At 49.7% G+C, this 17,500-nt stretch overlaps 1 protein-coding gene across 1 annotated transcript in view; it reads right to left on the minus strand.

The window, feature by feature from the left end:
• Nucleotides 1–17,500, minus strand: part of NSF (N-ethylmaleimide sensitive factor, vesicle fusing ATPase) — a 73,427-nt gene that overhangs the window by 5,352 nt on the left and 50,575 nt on the right. The window contains 7 exon segments of the mRNA XM_048516435.1: nucleotides 1,085–1,129; nucleotides 1,131–1,198; nucleotides 1,524–1,662; nucleotides 8,890–8,969; nucleotides 13,303–13,500; nucleotides 14,089–14,245; nucleotides 14,643–14,738. Of these exon segments, the coding sequence (XP_048372392.1) occupies nucleotides 1,085–1,129; nucleotides 1,131–1,198; nucleotides 1,524–1,662; nucleotides 8,890–8,969; nucleotides 13,303–13,500; nucleotides 14,089–14,245; nucleotides 14,643–14,738 (783 nt within the window).

The raw sequence follows: 17,500 nt of genomic DNA on the forward strand, positions 1-17,500 counted from the left end.
GCCCCCTGGTTCTAGTATTGTGAGAAAGAGAGAAAAAATTCTGTCCACATTTTCTACCCCATGCATAATTTTATAGACTTCAATCATATCCCCCCTTGCATTATCTCCTCTCCAAACTAAAGAGTCCCAAAGTTTCCCTCATAAGTAAGGAAGGTGCCTTCCAGTCCCTCAATTCATCCCTCGTTGCCCTTCTCTTGCACTTCTTTTTTTCTATCTCTTCTCGACATCTTTTTTTGAGATGCTACACTCAGAACTGAACAACACAGGACTCCAAGCGGTAGCACCACTGTTTTATTTTTATAAGGGCATGCGACAATCCTTTTGCAGTTTTATTATCAACTCCTTCCCTAATTATCCCCTGGAAGCATAGAGTTTTGCCTTTTTCACAGCGTTGCCATGCATTGGAGTGGACATTCCCATGGAACTATCCACTTAAGACGCCTCGGGATCCCTTTCCCTGGTTCAAGGATCGATAGCACTGACCCCTGTAGCGTGTATGTGAAGTTTGGATTTCTTGCCCCTATGTGCACCACTTTGCATGAGCAGTGAAGGTACACGATGCACAAGGGCAAGGAGTGTGCAGCAGCAACATCAACATTGCAGGCTAGGTGGTGGCCTTTGGAAGTTGCAGTGTGGATCAGGTTTGGCTCCAGGACTCCTTCTTCGAGTCCTGGAACAGCTAAAGTGTCTTCCAAACTCCCCCCCCGGCAACCCAGCAGCCTCCCCCAACTAGTTGGAATCACGGAATCATCGGCCGATTAGGCACAGGGCGGGAGGCAAATATCCGCTGCAGCAAGGTTTCTGGGATGGTCGCAGATTCTCGTGGAAGGCTCCACTTCCACTCAGAAGGCAGCCAGGTTTTGGATTCCAGGGCTGATTTAATTTCACATCATCATCATCACTTAATACTGTTTTGGGCATTCCAGGGAGATCCCCCCCTCACAACCCCTCCCCCAGTGTTTACGAGTCCAAACCGGGCAGGTCCAGCATATCAGGCCTTTCCCCCACAATCCCATCCCCCTTGAGCTCCTTGAGAGGTCCAGCTTGACCGGCAGGGGAGGTGCCCGGCCCTGCTTCACCTCGCAATCGCCAGCATCTCAATCAGCATCAGCAGCTTTCTCTTGATTCCGGATCCACACTTTCCTTCCTTTTGACACTGTGGGCTTTATGGTGCCGCCCTTCTCTTGAAGCTGCCCAGGAGCCACCAAGGGGTCCGGGGAAGGAGGAAGCGCTGGAGGAAGCTGTGGGGAGGGGTGCAGGCCGAGCTCACCCCCCCCGGACCGCCCAAAGAAGGGTCCGGCCCATCCAAATCTTGCCCCTCTTTTCAGGTGACCTCAAAAAAGCCTGCAGTTTCCCTCAGAAGCTGACAGTAGCCGCCCCACTCTTCCCGCCTACTTCACTGGCCAAGTGAACGAAGCCGCTACAAGTCAAATGGCTTTCACCGCTGTGAGACTCCGGCCTCCTTTAACGCTAAGCTGCTCATTAGCCGGAAGTCGGCCTCTGCAGTCCGAACCGGAGGTTCCTGACCTCAAGAGCTTCCATCAGGTGGTCTCCCGAAGCAATGTTGGGGACGTGGATCGTGGTGCTGAAGGCGTCCAGCATCTCCATCTCCTGCAGGACATCTTTGCGGCTGGTGGTCCCGATGATCAGGAGCTTGCGGTTCTGCAGGTGCGAAAAGGAAGGGCAGCACAGAGTACAGCTGTGGTCCTCAGACACAGCTGCACAACAGGCGGTCTGTTTCCAGGTGCTCTTCTCTCCGAGGGCCTGCACAGAAACACCTTAACTCTCAATGAGCAGAGAACAGCATCGCTTCTGAATCCTGACGTTTCCCTCTCCTGTGAAGCCGCTGCCACCTGAGAGAAGGCCAAAACCATTCCTTGACCACCTCTAGCACCCACACTACCCTCTTCAGTAAGGTTAACTCAACAGCTCCCACAGGAGTGGGTGAAATATCCGAAGGAGAAATAGGTTTGCCAGCTGCTGAAACTACATAAGAACATAAGAACGAGCCTGCTGGATCAGACCAGAGTCCATCTAGTCCAGCACTCTGCTACTCGCAGTGGCCCACCAGGTGCCTTTGGGAGCTCACGGGCAGGAGGTGAAAGCAAGGGCCTTCTGCTGCTGCTGCTGCTCCCGATCACCTGGTCTGCCAAGGCATTTGCAATCTCAGATCAAGGAGGATCAAGATTGGTAGCCATAAATCGACTTCTCCTCCATAAATCTGTCCAAGCCGTTTTTAAAGCTATCCAAGGGAGTGGCCATCACCACCTCTTGTGGCAGCATATTCCAAACACCAATCACACGTTGCGTGAAGAAGCTATGCGTCCCCTATTGCGGGAATTTAAAAGCAATGCTGTTCTCCATTAATTGGGTCAGTTAATGCATTTTTATCTAGCCCCTCCCGCCCCCCTTGCCATCCAGCAGGTCGAGTCTAAACATGCCTGAAAGTGAGGAAGACCATCTGAAGAAACTCAGGAGTCACAGTCAGGGGCCCTTTTCCTCTGAACAAGGAGAACGCCCACTGCACGACTGCCCCAGCAGCACCTGCACGATCATCCACTTCAGACGGACCCCAAAATGTCCACATTTTGTGAACACAGCTCTGAAGCACCAGCTTAAATATCCGTGGGCAGACGCGGGGCTAAGCGTGCTGTCCAGGGCCTTTCTGCTGCACCGGTGCATGGGGACAGGCAGTAGACTGGGCACACTTTAAAACTGACGTATCAAAATAGGGGAAAGCTGCTGGAAAGAAGATTGCAGGAAGGAAGTGAAGGGAAGAAAGGGTCTCTCTCTCTCTCTCTCTCTCTCTCACACACACACACACAGAAAGAGAGAGAGAGAGAGAGAGAGAGAGAGAAAGAGCGCTCCTCTTTAGCAAAACCCACATAACAGAGAAGCAGAGAAGAATAGGAAAGGCATCAGCAAGTGTCTCCCGGCACGGGCCTCAAAGCACCTGTAGAAGGGCGTGGGGGGGGGGGAGGGCCCAGCATGCTACCACCAACAGCCTGAGAGAGGGGGGGGAGGTGACTCTGGCCTTGGCGTGCCTGCCGAAGGGGGGAGGGAGGGGGAGAGTGGCTCCACTGTGCCCCCCCCCCAGGAGCTACTGGCAGACCTGTCCAGCGGCAGCAAGGCTGGAAGGTGAGCGAGGAGTAAGGGTAGGTGGGAGTCTTCCACACACACCCCCCGTGCGTTCTGTGGATCCCCACTTGTGTAATCTGATCACAATCCTGTACAGCAGGAGTCTTCAAACTATGCCATGCTTGGCCATGCTGGCAGGGGCTGATGGGAATTGCAGTCCATGAACATCTGGAGGGCCATAGTTTGAAGACCCCTGCTGTACAGCAAAGAGGAAGAGGATTACGAGCCTCCTCTCAGGACTGGGGTGTCAGATAATGAACTAGCCTGGCACACAAGCTTGCCCACGGCCAGTGCTCTTTCATCACACACAGGTAGCACTTTGCTTTTCTACAGAAAAAATGAAGAGGACACCATTCTAGCAATAGCCCCTGCACACTACAAGCTGCCACACTACAGATACCATCAATTCATCTCACACACACCACCAAATTGCCCCATTCTGTCTTGAGTCGGTTAGAAGCAGTCGCCCTCTCTTGGGGTCTGTCCTTCTGCCTCAGAAACGACAACAGAGGACTGTCCCACCACTGCCAACTGAAGGAACACCTCGCCCCAAACCACTGATCCACATGAAGCCACCGTCTTCTCCAGGAGAGAGTCTTTGAGATCTCCCCTAGAGAGCCAAAGCCCCACACGACACAAGTCGGTCCTATTTTGCATCAGCTCTAATGGGTGAAGACTTTCCTAAACAATATAGAACTCTGGGGTGCTGTGTGGTTTCCGGGCTGTATGGCCGTGTTCTAGCAGCATGCTGCTAGAACACGGCCATACAGCCTGGAAACCACACAGCACTCCAGTGATTCCGGCCGTGAAAGCCTTCGACAATATAGAACTCTGTTTATGTACGTGTCAACCACAGCAATTTGCACAAAAGAGGAGAAACAATAAGATGCCAACAAAAGAGGACTGGATTCTGAAAGTTACAGAATACGCAGAAAAAGCAAAACTGATTAAGAAACAACAACTTGGACAGGTTTTCATAAAACTAGAAACCCTTTATAGAATACCTTTTGAAAAAATTATTCCAATGGAGAAGTAGCGTCAAGGTTTGAAAACAGTAAATTGTAATTACCAGAAGACGTTTAAAAAATAATTATTGGAGCAACATGTTAGTTGCAAGCACTGATAGTTGGAAGTCACCTAATCATGTGTCATGGGTTGCATTTGGTTTTGCTTTTTGGGGGATGTTTTTGTATTGCCTTTTTATGTGGGAAAATAAAAAAAAATTAAAAAAAAACCCTGCGTCGCACAGCTCTGAAGCGGAGGGATCCTTCTGGCGAAGTGGATAAAGCAACGGCAGACAAGCAGACTCCTCACCCCTGGGGCAAAAAGATCTGACTTCTTTGCAACAGGCAGCCACCCCATCTCTCTCTCTCTCTCTCTCTCTCTCTCTCTCTCTCTCTCTCGCTCAAGATACGGCAGCACGTAACAAGTGTGAGTCAGGGGAACTTCCTTGGCAACAGCAGCAAAGGCAACGGGCAGACAAATCAGAAAAGTTTGTTCCAACTCCGGATGGAGAGTGATTAATTGGCTGACACATCAGATTGTTATATAGTTGTATATTATATTCAGTATAGTACATTTGTCTCACTGTGTATGTGCACAATGCTTCTGACATAATTGCTGATGTTTTGAAATGGCCTATGGCGATATGCACATCAATACATTCTTTAATTCATAATGAAATGCCGCTCAAGTTCCACTGAAGCGCCTGAAAAAATATTTAAGGAACCCTAAAAAAAGGTAAAAAAATTGTTCTTAAAAAATTGGCCAATACCAATACCCCTAATCACTGTCTTCCTGAAACGCAGCAGACTCAGCAAGTTGCCACCCTCTGGATTTGGTGCCGGGCAAATGAGCTTGGTGCGCCCACAGCCTCCCTCTCCTCTCCGCTTCGCAGGTCGGCACAAACCGGAGTTCTCCCACCGCATCCACACAGCAAGTTATGGTCTGTGTTCGATCTCCAAATGTGGATGGCACACTTAATCTGAAATGCCTGGAGGGCAAGCACGGATGCAAAAGAAGTTCACTGATTTGCACGAAACATAAATCCACGTACTGTGACCAACCTGTTGTGCAATGCACTGTTCCCTTTGCATCCTTTACAAGCATTGTTTACAACCCCCTCCCACCTTCCCACTGGGATATAATAGTACTCCCAGATCTCCCACATTCCACCAGACTTGTATTTGAAGGCTTTTTTGTTTAGCCGACTTGGAAGCTTCCCAGGCCCCGGTAACATCTCGTTGGCTGGCCCCTTTGGATATTCCTGACTCCACCCAACTAAAACAGAAAGCAGTTCATGCTTAAACCGGAGAGAGAGAGAGAGAGAGAAAAAGCGGAGCCTCTGGCCCTGTACACCACTCAAAAGCTGGAGACAAGATACTCCTCCAGTGCCCCCTCTCATATACTTCAGTGGTGCTTCTGGAATGGTGGGGGGAGCCGACAAAATGCAAAGAGTTCTGGGTCAACTCTAAAATACTACATGACTGCAAATAGAGTAGTCCTTGCCTAATCGAGTAGCCCCACCGACCATCTACCACGCACTTGGTGACCCCTTCTGAGCTGCTTCAGGGAGGTCCCTTCCAGTTACCAGCTTAGGGACATGGATGGAAGTTTGGAAGGTTGCCGTGATCCAGGAAGCTGGGAATTCCTGAGACTTGCGAGGAACACGGGAGGCGAAGCATCCCCTCAGTGGGGCTCCCTCTTCACTCTCTCAGTGCCCTCCTGGCACCCAGCCAGTTCCCGGGAGGGAACTGACCCCTGTAGTCCAAAAAAGGAGTTGTAATTGTGGGGACCCCCCCAGGTCCCAAGTGAGGGTTGGAAGTCTCTACAGCTCGCCGGACCGCTTCCCTCCCTCGCCTGCTCCTTCACATTGTGGGGAGCGCTGGCCTAATCAGGGCTTCCTCCTCAAAAGTGTCCACCAGGGACTTTTCCTGACACCTGACCTAAACCGCCTGTCCAACTGAACAGACAAAAGCAGGGAGGGGGAGGGGGGAGGGGCTGAGACTCCAGAGGGCTTTCACTCACACCCCCCCCCCAGCTCAATTGTTCACTTTTTCAGAGGACCCAGCAGGGAACCACGTTAATGGCAGTTCCTCGTGGGGTCCTCCCAAGAGGCCGGCGTCTTCGTGTGATCAGCGTAGATGAAGGGACCCTCTTTGGTTTGGCAAGTCGACAGGGTTGGGCTGTGCCTCGCCCGCCTTCAGCGCAGCCTTTTTTTTCCTCCGCCGGCCCCCCAAAGCTGAGAAAGCTCCTCCTTTCAGCCCCCATTCAGCCCCCCTCCCCTCTCCCTTCCTCCTGCAAAATCCAGGGAAACCTGACTGAAATAAAAGAACTCAGAAAGGAGTTGTACTTTGCTTCCCTGCAGTCTATTTTAGAAGTATTCTTTTTACCCAATAATAGCTTACGTTATAAAGGGGAAAAGAAGAGGGAGGGGAAAGATTCCAAACAGAAATGACTCGGGTGTTGAGATTGTTCTTGACCTGGTAATAGATAGCTTTTAAAAAGACAAAGAAGTCACCCACCCCCCAGTGAACAGGGGGCAGGCCCAGCTACCAACTCCCTTCAGAAGAGGGGGAAAGTCTGCACACCAGCAAGTGTGATGCATTTCGTGGGGCCTAGGCATCTTTTAAAAAACCCTATGTTTTCCTTATGAGATGAAATGCGGAGCATTAGGAAGCCTTGGAGGGAGCTGGCAGAAGCCCACTGGTTTTCTTAAACGGCACTGGCCTCAAAGCTCAATGCTCCAGTGTGCCAGGCATGCACAACTCGCGCGTGTGGGGGCAGAGTCCGCAGGAAGCTGGAGGCAGAGCGAGTGACAGGCTGATGCAGGGGGAAGTGCTGGCAGCCTCCCATCCAGACTCCGTACCCAGAAAGTTCTTCACATACAGGTTGCAACTGCAGACACAACGTTTCTTGGCCACTGCGGGACAGAGCGAGGGGTGAGTGGGTGGGTGGCGTTTGGAAGAGCGTGACATTTTCTCCAGGGAAGCTCTCTCAAATCTTGAGGCGCTGTCTGGAAATGGGAACTCTGCCTGGTACATGCTAAGCCGGAGCAATCTTGCCAGAAGTCCAATCCATTTCCCTTTAACTGCTTAAAAGCGTGGAGACACAAGCGGACTTTCTGGAAGCCGGGCGACCGCTATTGGCCATGTTAGAAGCAAAAAGATGGGTCCACTACCACAACAGGAGAGGTGGCTGCACCAGAGGATTTAAAGCAATGCCACTCTGCGCCATAACTAGAACCTATTACATGTCAATCACTGACAATGCCTGAGATAATTAGGCATGAATGGAAAACATTACAGGGCAAAGAAGCTGAAGAAACTGTAGATTGTGTCCTCAGCTGCTGCAAAAAGATTGCCCAGACTGAGTCCAAACAGAGACACAACTCAGGGGCCAAGATGATCCACTGGAATTTATGCAAGAATTGCAACAGAAGATCAGCTAAGAACTGGTGGGAACATTGTCCGGAGAAAGTAATGGAAAATGAGAAGGCCAAGATCCTGTGGGACTTCCGAATCCAAACGGACAAAGTGTTGAAACACAATACACCATTGTGACATCACCGCATCTGTGACAAGAAAGTGAGCATCATCGACACAGCAGGGTCATTGAAAAAGAACACGAGAAGGTATATCAGTTAATGATTGGTGAATTCACAAGAACGAAACGTAGATAACGATGGAGACAACTATTTTATGACAAAATTCTACTGCACTGGTTTCTGAATGTCTCATTTTGTTGACTGTCCTGACTCGTTATGTGCAATCTGTCTGGTCCCTATTAACAAGGGGGGACTAAGTAATGTAATTTTTTTAAAAAATACAAAATTAATCAGCAAACAATACCAGAACAGCAACAAAAACAGATAACAGCATTAAACAAGGTTAAAAGGCTTTCGGGAACAAGAGAGATTTCAGCAGCTTCTTCGTGACTTGAAGGACAGACTAGATGAGCAAATTCCTAGGACAGGGCCCAGCACTGAAAATGCTCTGCTCCACCGGCCCACCAGACCAGCTGCCCTTCCTGAAGCCATAAAATGGGAGCCAGCTGGTGTTTTCACATCTCGGGCAGGTTGGTACAACTTTCTGTGAATAAAGGAGACGCTGTGGCTCTCAGCTAAAGCAGAGGAAGATGGACAGAAGCAAGCAGGAAGTCAGTGCTAAGGAACAAGGTTCGGGTAACACCATGTCAACAGCAAACAGCGAAGAAGAAGAAGAAGAAGAAGAAGAAGAAGAAGAAGAAGAAGAAGAAGAAGAAGAAGAAGAAGGAGGAGGAGTAGGAGGAGGAGTAGGAGGAGGAGCAGGAGCAGGAGCAGGAGGAGCAGGAGGAGTAGTTTGGATTTATATCCCCCCTTTCTCTCCTGTAGGGAGACTCAAAGGGGCTGACAAACTCCTTTCCCTCTCCCCACAACAAGCACCCTGTGAGGTGGGTGGGGCTGAGGGAGCTCCGAGAAGCTGAGACTAGCCCCAGGTCACCCAGCTGGTGTGTGTTGGGAGTGCACAGGCCAATTGGATTCCCCCACTAATTATTCATACACTGGTTTTTTCCTCCCTTATAAAAACCATAGCCAAGGGGGATGGCCACAGGGGAGGAATAAAACTGGCAAATAAAAGGTTCTCACTGTTGGATCGTGAGTCCTGCTTTGTGACACAGATGGGGCCCAGCCCGCCTCCCTGCTGCTCCCTGGCCTTGAACAAGCTCCAGCTCCCTCATCCTCACCCCCCCCACGCTCGAGAATCCTCACACAAAAGGGGGCGCCTTCTTCAGCAGCACCAGCAGAGCCTGCAGCACTAAGTTGGAGAATCGTGGCCCAATTGGAACGTAATCTGGAAGACAAAAGGGAGGCAAGGTGAGTCCACTCCTGCCTCCACCAAGTGATGGGTCCGCTCCAGGTTTTGGGTCCAAGCGACCAAGGATTCCCTCCGGATGCTGCTCTGGGGTCCTGAATGGGCGACTGGAAGATGCCTGCGGCAAGTAGCCCAGCCCGGGCACAGCTCTTCGGGCGAGGGGGGTTGTGGGAGACTGCACCTGCTCGCCATCACGCCCCAGCTCCTTTCCTCAGGATCAGCGAGGTGGGCCGTGGCTTATGACAGCAGGGGACGGGCAGTTCCTCAAGGGCTTTGGCCAGATCAGCTTCTCCTGGCCTGAGCAGCTGCTACTCTGTTCTCCTCGCCTGCAGGTCACTTTTGACTGTCCCTCGCCCCCCCGAAGGTACGGGATGACTCCAGCCCTCCGGCCTGTGCAAGGTTGCCTCTGTGCCCCTGTTCAGGTGCCTAAGAAATGAGCGGAAGTGTGGGAGGGCAGATCGCCAAAAGGCCCCCTCAAGCAGCATGTTCCGTCGAATAGCCCCCTCCACAGCCCCCCCCACCACCGGCCCTCACCTAAGAGCCTCGGCTGTCGCCCACCACCTCACGCAGGCTCAGCTGAGACTTGTGGTGGCATCAGCCAAAGATCTAGTTTTTAAACAGCAAAGGGTCAGTTTCCACTGCTTAGCAAAATGGAACATATATTTAAACCGTGAAATGAGTGGGGTGTTGATTATCCTCAATCACAAACACACAATTCATTGGTTCTGTTTTTGTCTTTGCAAATAAATAGGAATATACAAATGAAGTGCTCAGTTAGCTTCTTTGCAAAACACAATGTAACCTTAAAAAGTTGTGGAAATACTTTTCGAACACAAGACACATTTCAGTTGTAGCAACTTGGTAGTGGTTGTAATCTTGAATAGGCCCAGTCAAGTCAAAAGAACAGAGTACCTGGGTTGAAATGCAGAGGTTAATGAAGGAATACCATGTATTTAGATATTGTCAGAAATTGCACAGCACTCATTTGGACAGGTTATCAGATGTCTGGAATTCTTGAAAGGATATGCTCCCATTTTGAGAAACCAAATATCTTTCTTGAGAGTCTGGTTTCAAAATACCTCCCCCCAGGAAATTTCAGAGAAAAGCAATGGTATCCTCATATTTGCAAGGCCTATACCTTCACCTAAGGCCCAAAGTCCTTTAGAGAAATTCTATTATAGGTTCTTAGCAGGACAGTAGGGAGTGTACTTTGGCATTCCTTAGATAGTTATGGATTACATATTTTATCGTCCCCGTTACAATTGCCAATCACATGCTGGCAGGGGATGATGGGAATTGTAGTCCATAACATCTGGAGTGCCAAAGGTTCGCCACCACTGATATATAGGAACTAATTGAGAAATAGTGTGCAAAAAAAATATATCTCCCCCATTCTGGTTTCAGCCTCATAAAATGGTTCTAATGTCTTAGAAGCCTAGAACCCCAGAAACTCTGGGTCGGCGTCTATCATATGGTACTGATGACAGAGAATGAAGCCGCGAGGTTTGGCAGAAGGTGATGCTTTGGATTCAGATGATTTGGGTTGAAGGCCTAAATGGTGGATGTTGTTCATGGCCTGCCTCCCACTGACATTTTTAGGAGACAAGGATAAGTGTATGCTCTAGAAAAGAGAAGGTAAAACCTTTTACCTAGCAAATAAGCTGGTGGTGAGTCTTCCCTTTAAGGCACATATTCACACCAAATGGGAACTCTCTGTGGGATGCGCCTTTCTATGCCTCTGCTTTGCTGGTCCGTGTTGGGTGGGAGAAGAGGCCTCTTGGCTTTCTACAGTACCTTCTCCCACTAGATTCTCAAGCGACAGAAAACTTGAAAGGAGAAGGGCAGAAGTGATTGCTATTCCCTTAGGTTCATTCTGCACATGCAGAATAATGCACTTAACTGCTTTCAGTGCTCTTTGAAGCTGTGCGGAATAACAAAATCCACTTGCAAACAGTTGTGAAAGTGGTTTGAAACCGCATTATTTTGCGTGTGCGGAAGGGGCCTTAGAGTGCATAAGAAAGGATGCTTGGTTGCCTCAGTCATAAGTGCAAAAGGTGTGGAAGATGCAAAAGGCTGAGAATGACTGTCAGAGAACACTTGCTGGGCCCAGTACAGCTGGGGGACCCTCCCACTCACACACAGGCAGCAACAAAACCTTACCGGCCCCATTTCCCCAGACCCAGATGATTTGAGGCTGAAAAGCACCCACAATGTGCACCCCAGCGCAAGTGTTTGGCAAATGACACTGAATGCCTGCAGTTTAACAAGACGGCATTTGCCCTGCTGAACATTAAAAATGAGATTTATTTATACTGCACACGAAGGAACTGTGGAGGTGCCAATTTTTTCATGTGTTTGGAAGGTGGAAGAAATTATAATTCTCTCGATAAAAATCCTGTTATAACAACCAATCATTTAGATGACGTGTGGGCATGCTTGACTTACTCCTGATTTTCTCGGTAATCTGATTCACAAACACTGTAATTTACCCACCCTGTGCACTTTCACAGATGTGGAATTAGTTTATTTTCTTCCACACGTGCCTTCAATCTTCGAGTGCTGTCATCAGTGGTATTGTGTTCAAATACAACCACCACCCCCTTTTTAAAAAGCATTAAAATATTGATATAATGTTGGAGTGTGGTAACAATAGACCTAGGAGGTTCTCTAAATTCCCAGCTTTCATTTTTTGAAAAGTAAGACTCTGGGCTCTTTCCTGGTGAAAATATGACTTTTCCCTTTTACCTGTACCAAGGAAATGAGCTAGAGATTTACTTTTTTTTTTAAAGTGAAAGATGGAAATCCAGGGAACCAGCTCAGGATGCTATTGCAACACTCTGCCAATATAGTGATATTTTAGTCCCTTTTTAGATAAAAGAAAAATAAACCACTCCTCTTTAGAATAGAGGGGGCAGCGAAGGAACAGTTTGACCACAACAGTCCAATCAGTGAACCGTGGGCTGGAGGTAGCTTGCAGTGGGCAGGAGAACTGACAGGCACGTGACACATCAGGAAAAGGCCAGGTCACAATTAACTCCCATCTGTGTAAAAGTGGTCTCAAATAACTAAAAAAAAAAAAGGGGGGGGGGACACAAAAAATTGAAATAAAAATGAAGGCAGTGGGGGTGCCATGCCCCGGCCGCATGCTACTGGGGTCACATGGGGGGATGAAAAATCGCCCCACACACCCCTCCCCATTCCTTCCTTGCCCTCCAGGTCTGCCAGCCCAGAGCATCCTGCCCCCCTTCTTCCCTTCCCCGGAGGCCTCTGCAGGAGTTGGGGCTCGCAAGGTCTCCTGGGTAGTGTAGTTCCCACCGGGCTGCTTTTTCAGCTGGCTGAACTAAGGTAAGGGGGGGGAGAGGGCCATGGGGGGAGGGGTGGACACTATTTTGCACCGGGTGCTATTTCCAAAACTGCACAAACTGATAAAAAAATCCATGAAGAAAAGCCCTGGGTCAGGACAGAAAACAGCCTCCGTGGCATTACACCTGCCAGCTATGCAAATGGTCACATTTAGAGGGCAGGGGCCACGACACAGTGCAGAACACCAGATTGTGAAGTTGTGGGTTATTTGCTGCAGATCTTCAGTCGGAGGGAAAATATTCACCTTTCTTTTTAGTTGCGGGAGATGGTTTTTAACGTTTCTGATGAAGAGAAGATTATATGTCTTTTTCAAGTTGCAAGTTGGAGACAGGTTTGTTTGCACTGCCTCATGTTCTTCTCGGATGCAAAACTGCGATGGCCTCAGTCCCGTCCCCCCTGCCCCGCCCCCAAATGAAGAAAGTAGCTGAAAGTCCTGCACGATGCAGACTCGGGGGAAATGTTAGAAACCCCAGTGAGATCTTGTCCACCTGAGCGCAGCACAGCAAGAAGAGTCGTTCTCCAGCTGCACCAGGCAATACTTTCTCCTTGCAGGTTTTCAAGACAAGACTTGACAGATATCTGCAGCCGGCTGGAAAAGCACCAAGGACCGGACTGCTCTGCCTGGGGGAAGTCGAGATGACTCAGGGCTTCCTTCCCATCTTCACAGTGCTGCTCACAGCACTCAACCCTCTCCCTGCGCAATGTCTGCTTCCCCTTCTTCAGCCCCGGAGCAACACTTCGTCCTCTGGCGCTCCCCTGCCCTTCTGCGTGCCTGCTCCTATGCCAGTCCTCACCTGCACTTCCAGCCCCAAGGCCCGCCCACTCCTTCCCCTTCACCTCTTCTCTGCAGTCAAGCTGCTGTCATCAGCCTGGACCCAACGGCTCACCCAGCACGTCAAGCATCAATCTTCAAGATTTAAACCAGACAGAGCCGACATCGAAACCTGACCTCGGATCGCTCGGGCTTTCGGATGCCGGATGCAAGACGGTTTCGAGAGCAGTTTGCAGCCTACCTTCTTCATGGCCTGGCATTTGGCAGTTTCTGAAAAGCCGATCATCTTATCCGGAGAGCAGATCTTGATGAAAGGGAAATTGGACTCCTCTGCGATTTTTGCAGCCAGGGCTGTCTTCCCACTGTGTGGGGGACCTGCATGGAGAGAAACCCCAGAACGCACACGGATGAACAGCAGGAGGCGGAGGGTCCAGCCACCCCAGAGAACCAAAAAGCCCGTGAGCAGTGGCACTTGCAGACAAGGAATGCCGAGGCTTCTTTTCATATGCCGGAGGCACAGCTTCATTCCAAGTTCTTAGAGCACTCTTGGGACTACAATCCTGAACGGCCTCCATCAAAACACAAACCACGGCAACACGCCTGTTTTCCTGAGCTTTCCCCACTTATCTGTTCATAGGACTAGAAGCTGTCAGCACACGTGAGGCCAACCCACAACCACGGTTTTCAAATCCCCATCAAACCAAGTTTTCTAATCCCTGTTTGTTCACTAATCACAACCCCTGTCCGGAAGGCGTCACTGAGGGCACTCTCTCTGTCACCACCAGAGCCCCCAAAATATTTATCTACTTTCCAGAGTTTTCAGTGATATCCTCCCTCCAAATCCCAGGTCTCCCACCTGCTAACCAGTCCTCAAGACGAGCCCATTTGCTGTGACAGCTCCCAAGAGTGCACCGTGTTTAGTCCCTTCCTTGCAGACCACAGAACATCAAGGGGGACACCTACCTTCCAGGAGGACACTGACCAAGGGGGTGCGGTCACTGTTCTTGGTCTGCTGGACAAGAAGCTCCCCGTCATCCAGGACCCGGGTGACAGGGTCGCCCCACTTCATTATGCCATTCATGATGTAGCTGGCGTAGTCCTCTTGATTGGTCCCAAAGGCCTGCAGGGTTCAGAACAGAGGCCCTCAGTGCCAATCAACGGGCCCCCCTTGTTGCTGTGAGGGCGGAGAGGAGGTGGGGAAGGGCTCCGGGGCTCTGCGCTCGCAGACTCAGGCTTGGGTGAGGAGCAATCGAGAATTTGTCTGTGCTTCCTTCTTTTTTTAAAAAAAACCCCCCACATTGTTCAAAATGGCTGTTGGGACATATTTTGTAATTTCTTGTAAGTTGCTTTTGTTCCATTTGAGGAGAACGGCGGCACAGAAATGCCCGGGGAAAACAAAAGCGGAGAAATAGTGTCGGCCCATTCCAGTCCGCCTCCGTTCATCAGGGCGGGAAGTGCTCCCTGCCTGTGCTGGAGTGCGGGGGGGGGGGGGGGGCCATAAATCTGGCCCCCCTTACCGGTTTGATGTCGTTCTCCAGGGAAGCAAAGAAGTCACTCCTGGTCACCTGCAGAGATTCTGCTTTCTCCATATCCACCTCCACTTTGGTGCTGGCCTGATCAGAAAACAAGCCAATTAGTTAAAAAGCATATGTTCATACATGGGTGTGGCCAAAAGCAACATAATGCCTTAAATAAACAGAACTGCGAAACTGTAAGGAAGACGTGTACGAAGAGATTCAGGCGTATTATAAATTGCTACAACGGGAGTCAGCAAAAGGGGAGAATGAAAGAAAACAACGGCAATAATAAAGGGAAGGATTATTCAGTTTGCTCACCTGCTAACAAACAGACAAAAATATCTGACTGTTTTACAACTGAGAGCTCAATGACACTGGGCGTCCCTGTCTCAAACCATTTTGCCATCTTGGATGAAAGCCAATATAATTCAACTAGGTGAAGAGCAGTGGTGGATACGAGGACCTATTCTGGGAAGAGGGTGTGATGGTGAGAGATGTTTAGTAAGACCACTACGTTTCCAAGAGGGAACATCCAATGAAGGATTCGTAGTAAGGACTGGAAATACATAGCTATAATTGAAAGGACTTTGGAAAGAATTATTGCAGCAAATATGCACTGAAGAAGAGTTGTGAAAACGCTATCGAGGCGCGCATGCGTTTTGCTGATTGTTGAGACTGCATTTCGTCTTCATTATTTTCTGAACGCTGGAGTCGCTGCCTTCATAAACTACATGGTGAATAGAACTGGCAGCGGACACTTTGACTCCATTCCTACGTTCCTCGGCGGTGTGGTGAGTTTATCTTTGTTTGTGATGTGATGTGAATTTTTCATTCAATGAGACGTTTAGTTATATCTGGCTGATACAGATGAATGTCCTTGACTTACCTGTATATTTGTATGTTATAAAGTTATAAGATTATAGTTGTGATTTAGAATATAGTTATTTGCACTATTCCTTGCATTGGGCTATCCTTTTTGGGTTGTTGCCAAACCTGTAGCTTTCCAGTTGAGAGACGTTTCTCTCCAAGACTCGGGAGGCTGACTAGCTTGTCTGTACACATCCTAGACTGTCTCAGGTCGCCCTTTCACTTTAACAATAAGGACCCTCAACATTCTCTTCCCCTCCCCGAAAATGGCTGGCACGACATTCACACCCACACCTGCATGTCCCAGCATGCATTCCTGGCCCTTCACCTGCTGTGGGCTAACCAGCATTTCAACACTGTCCAATAACAAAAAGTGATTTTGCACGTTCCGGCTAATCTCTAACCTTCTCGCTCTGACATTTCACAGCCTGCCCCATTCGCTTCCTACTGAAGGCACGGTGACCTTTTCGAGGTGAACAGGGACGAGGGGAAAGGGAGGAAAAGGGCATCCCGGGCCGAAATCCTGCCCACAGGAATTTAGGGAACAAAACACACGGCAGATACTGATCCCGCTCTGCATGATGAGGCCTCCATGCACCTCCACAGGCCCTGGATCTTGATTTGTTAAATTGACTAATGCACCTCACACACGATTTTACACAGGGAGCCTCAAACAAGCGTAGAGCAGGGCAAGAAATAGTAGAGCCTCCAGCAGTTAGCACAGGGAGTGTGCGTGAGAGACAGTGTGCGTACGCGTGTGGGGTCCAGTTGTGAACACCTGCCTACCACCCCTTCTTCTGCTACCATTATTCCCTTTGTACCTAATAACTAACCTCTCCATCTTTTCCTTTTAAGATCTTCCACCATCCTCCCACTGACATTTGGGCCAGCCCAGCAGGCCCATCTCAGAAGCACCCAAAGGAAAGCAGCTCCCAAGGAAGGTGGGCTCGTCCTTCACTCAGCAGAGGGTGGTGGTGGTGGTGGTGGTGGTTTTCAGGGTTGGGTTGCCAACCTCAGCCTGGGAAATTTATGGAAATTTGGGGGCAGCGTCTGGGGAGGGAAGAATGTGGGCCTATGATTTTGGTCTGTATCAACAGCAGTAGAGTGTCCAGATCGAGGGACACAGCTGCACCTCTCTATTCTGCACTGGCCAGACCTCACCTGGAATATTGTGTCCAGTTCTGGGCACCGCAATTCAAGAAGGATATGGACAAGCTGAACGGGTCCAGAGGAGGGCAACCAAAATGGTAAAGGGTCTGGAGTCCACGCCCTACGAGGAGAGACTGAGGGAGCTGGGGATGTTTAGTTTGGTGAAGAGAAGGTGAAGAGGCGACATGATAGCCATGTTTAGATATTTGAAGGGATGTCATCTTGGTGAGGGAGCAAGCTTGTAATCTGGAGATTCGTCATAATTCCAGGAGAAATTTGGAGCCCAGAGGTTGGCAACCACTTAGAGTCACCTGACAATTATCTACCAAAAGGCCAACCAACAAATCTCAGCCTGACGCCCCAAATGTATTTAATTCTTTAGGTCAGCAGCCCTCAATCCAGGGCTTGTGGAGAATCACATTTGCAATTGCCACCAATCAAAAGTGACACTTGACCACTTGACCTCTGTACACCCACCAAACAGGCAATACAATGATATAAAAAATAACAATTAAATGTACAAACTATAACTTTTTAAATCAGCAGAGTACTCCTCTGAACAAGGTCGCGCGTCCTGCTTCTCAAGTTATTGTTATTAAACCCGAAGTGACAAGCAAATGCCGCCCTCCACTGCAAAGTCCCTCCCAGCTGAACTTTAGCCCTGAGGGAGGCACAGTGCTGGGCAGGATGGGCCCTTTGTTTCCACCCCTGGCACGAGGCCCGCAGCAGAGCGAGGCTCACACATGGCCCAGACCTCAGCTCTTCCAACAACTGCTGTCTCAAAGGGGGATCCATCTGCCAGCCACAAGTTCCACCAGGCAACGGTCTTGCCTGCCTCCCTG

This window comes from Sphaerodactylus townsendi, linkage group LG15 (assembly GCF_021028975.2).
Source record: "Sphaerodactylus townsendi isolate TG3544 linkage group LG15, MPM_Stown_v2.3, whole genome shotgun sequence".
Classification (NCBI taxonomy): Eukaryota; Metazoa; Chordata; class Lepidosauria; order Squamata; family Sphaerodactylidae; genus Sphaerodactylus; species Sphaerodactylus townsendi.